The sequence below is a fragment of the Ambystoma mexicanum genome, chromosome 5q (genome assembly GCF_040938575.1).
Source record: "Ambystoma mexicanum isolate Mex_15411 chromosome 5q, UKY_AmexF1_1, whole genome shotgun sequence".
In the NCBI taxonomy this organism is placed as follows: Eukaryota; Metazoa; Chordata; class Amphibia; order Caudata; family Ambystomatidae; genus Ambystoma; species Ambystoma mexicanum.
The window spans coordinates 1,379,408,369-1,379,410,576 of record NC_090933.1 but is presented as its reverse complement, the minus strand read 5'-3'; the positions used below and the strand labels follow the sequence as shown (position 1 = coordinate 1,379,410,576).

At 44.7% G+C, this 2,208-nt stretch overlaps 1 protein-coding gene across 1 annotated transcript; it reads right to left on the bottom strand.

Annotated features, from left to right (window-relative positions):
- Positions 1-641: 641 nt before the first annotated feature.
- LOC138498438 (zinc finger protein 615-like) lies at positions 642-1,979 on the bottom strand. The gene has a single exon (XM_069622192.1). The coding sequence runs from the start codon at positions 1,977-1,979 to the stop codon at positions 642-644; it is 1,338 nt and encodes a 445-aa protein (XP_069478293.1).
- Between the last annotated feature and the right edge of the window lie 229 nt (positions 1,980-2,208).

The following is a 2,208-nucleotide window of genomic DNA, read 5'->3' as shown; positions in this document are numbered from 1 at the left end:
AGTGAATTATCTAATCATAATCAGCTACTATTTGCGTGCCAAAGGAATCTGGGAACAGATATGGAGAGAAGGTCTTCACTGTTTTAGTCCCACTGAAGAAGCACCTCCTCCTCCTCCTCTCTGAAGGTTCAATTGCAGAGGAGCTTTCTCCACCTACATACCCTCACTCCTTGGTTTATAAGAACATCTGCACCTGCATGTCCTCACTCATGGTGGATAAGATCATCTCCACCTGCATGTCCTCACTCATGGTGGATAAGATCATCTCCACCTGCATGTCCTCACTCATGGTGGATAAGAACATATCCACCTACATGTCCTCACTCATGGTGGATAAGAACATCTCCACCTGCATGTCCTCCCTCATGGTGGATAAGATCATCTCCACCTACATGTCCTCAATCATGGTGGATAAGATCATCTCCACCTGCATGTCCTCACTCATGGTGGTTAAGAACATCTCCACCTTCATGTCCTCTCTCATGGGGGATACGAACATCCCCACTTGCATGTCCTCACTCATGATGGATAAGAACCTCTCCACCTGCATGTCCTCACTCATGGTGGATAGGAACATCTCCACTTGCATGCCCTCACTCATGGTGGATAAGAACATCCTGCGTACCAAAGTATTTACCATATTAAGTACACTGAAATGGATACTCAAGTTTATGTTTTCCCTGGTGTCTAATAAGGTTACTGTTCAGACTGAAGCTTTTTCCACATTCTGTGCATACATGAGGTTTCTCACCTGTATGTGTTCTCTGGTGGAGAGTAAGCGCTTGTTTCTTAGCAAACCCTTTCCCACATTCAGTGCACTCATGAGGTTTCTCACCTGTATGTGTTCTCTGGTGGATTGTAAGAGTTCCCTTCTGAGCAAACCCTTTCCCACATTCAGTGCACTCATAGGGTTTCTCACCTGTATGTGTTCTCTGGTGGATAGTAAGCTCTTGTTTCCCAGCAAACCCTTTCCCACATTCAGTGCACTCATGAGGTTTCACCCCTGTATGCGTTCTTTGGTGGACTGTAAGCGCCCCCTTCCCAGCAAACCCTTTCCCACATTCAGTACACACATGAGGTTTCTCACCTGTATGTATTCTCTGGTGGAGTGCAAGCGCTTCCTTCCCAGCAAACCCTTTCCCACATTCCGTGCACACATGAGGTTTCACACCTGTATGTGTTTTCTTGTGGCGAGTAAGAGCTCCCTTATGAGCAAACACTTTTCCACATTCAGTGCACACATGAGGTTTCTCACCTGTATGTGTTCTCAAGTGGCTAATAAGATGTCCCTTCTCAGCAAACCCTTTCCCGCATTCAGTGCACTCATGTGGTTTCTCACCTGTATGTGTTCTCTGGTGGTGAGTAAGCTCTTGTTTCCCAGCAAACCCTTTCCCACATTCAGTGCACTCATAAGGTTTCTCACCTGTATGCTTTATCCGGTGGCGAATAAGAGATTCTATCCGAGCAAACCCTCTCCCACATTCAGTGCACTCATGGGGTTTCTCACCTGTATGTGTTCTCTGGTGGTGAGTAAGAGTGCCCGCCTTTGTAAACCCTTTTCCACATTCAATACACACATGAGGTTTCACACCTGTATGTATTCTATGATGGCGAGTGCGTTCTTGTTTCCCAGCAAACCCCTTCCCACATTCAGTGCATGCATAAGGTTTCTCACCTGTATGTTTTCTCTGGTGGCGAATAAGATCTCCCTTCTGAGCAAACCCTCTACCACAATCACTGCACACATGAGGTTTCTCACCCGTATGTGTTCTCTGGTGGATAGTAAGATTTATCTTCAATGAAAATCCTTTCCCACACTCAGTGCACACATGAGGTTTCTTAGGTGTAAGTATTTGCTGGTGGCCAATGAGTGCATCATGCAAATTGGCAACACTGTCCAATTCAGTGCACAGGTCAGTATTTTCACCCATGTCCTCATGTGAGCAGTAAGTATGTTCTTGAGATGACATTTCCCACATTGTGCGCTTTCTTGTCTATAGGTAATTTCTGGTGACAACAATACTTTTCTTTGGATTGAGGTTTTTAAAATATTCAGTGCATGGATACGCTTTATCCATTCACATTTATAGATGTTTTTTAAAAGAATAATTTAAGCAAACTAGCCTTACAGAATGTATATAAATAGTACTTGCATGTGGTTCTCTCAGGAATAAGAGGCAAAACAAAGGGGCGTGTCTTACTGCACAC

What these genes read in the sequence shown, in the direction of transcription:
- LOC138498438 (XM_069622192.1), bottom strand. Translation starts at nt 1,979, where the DNA reads ATGTGGGAAATGTCATCTCAAGAACATACTTACTGCTCACATGAGGAC.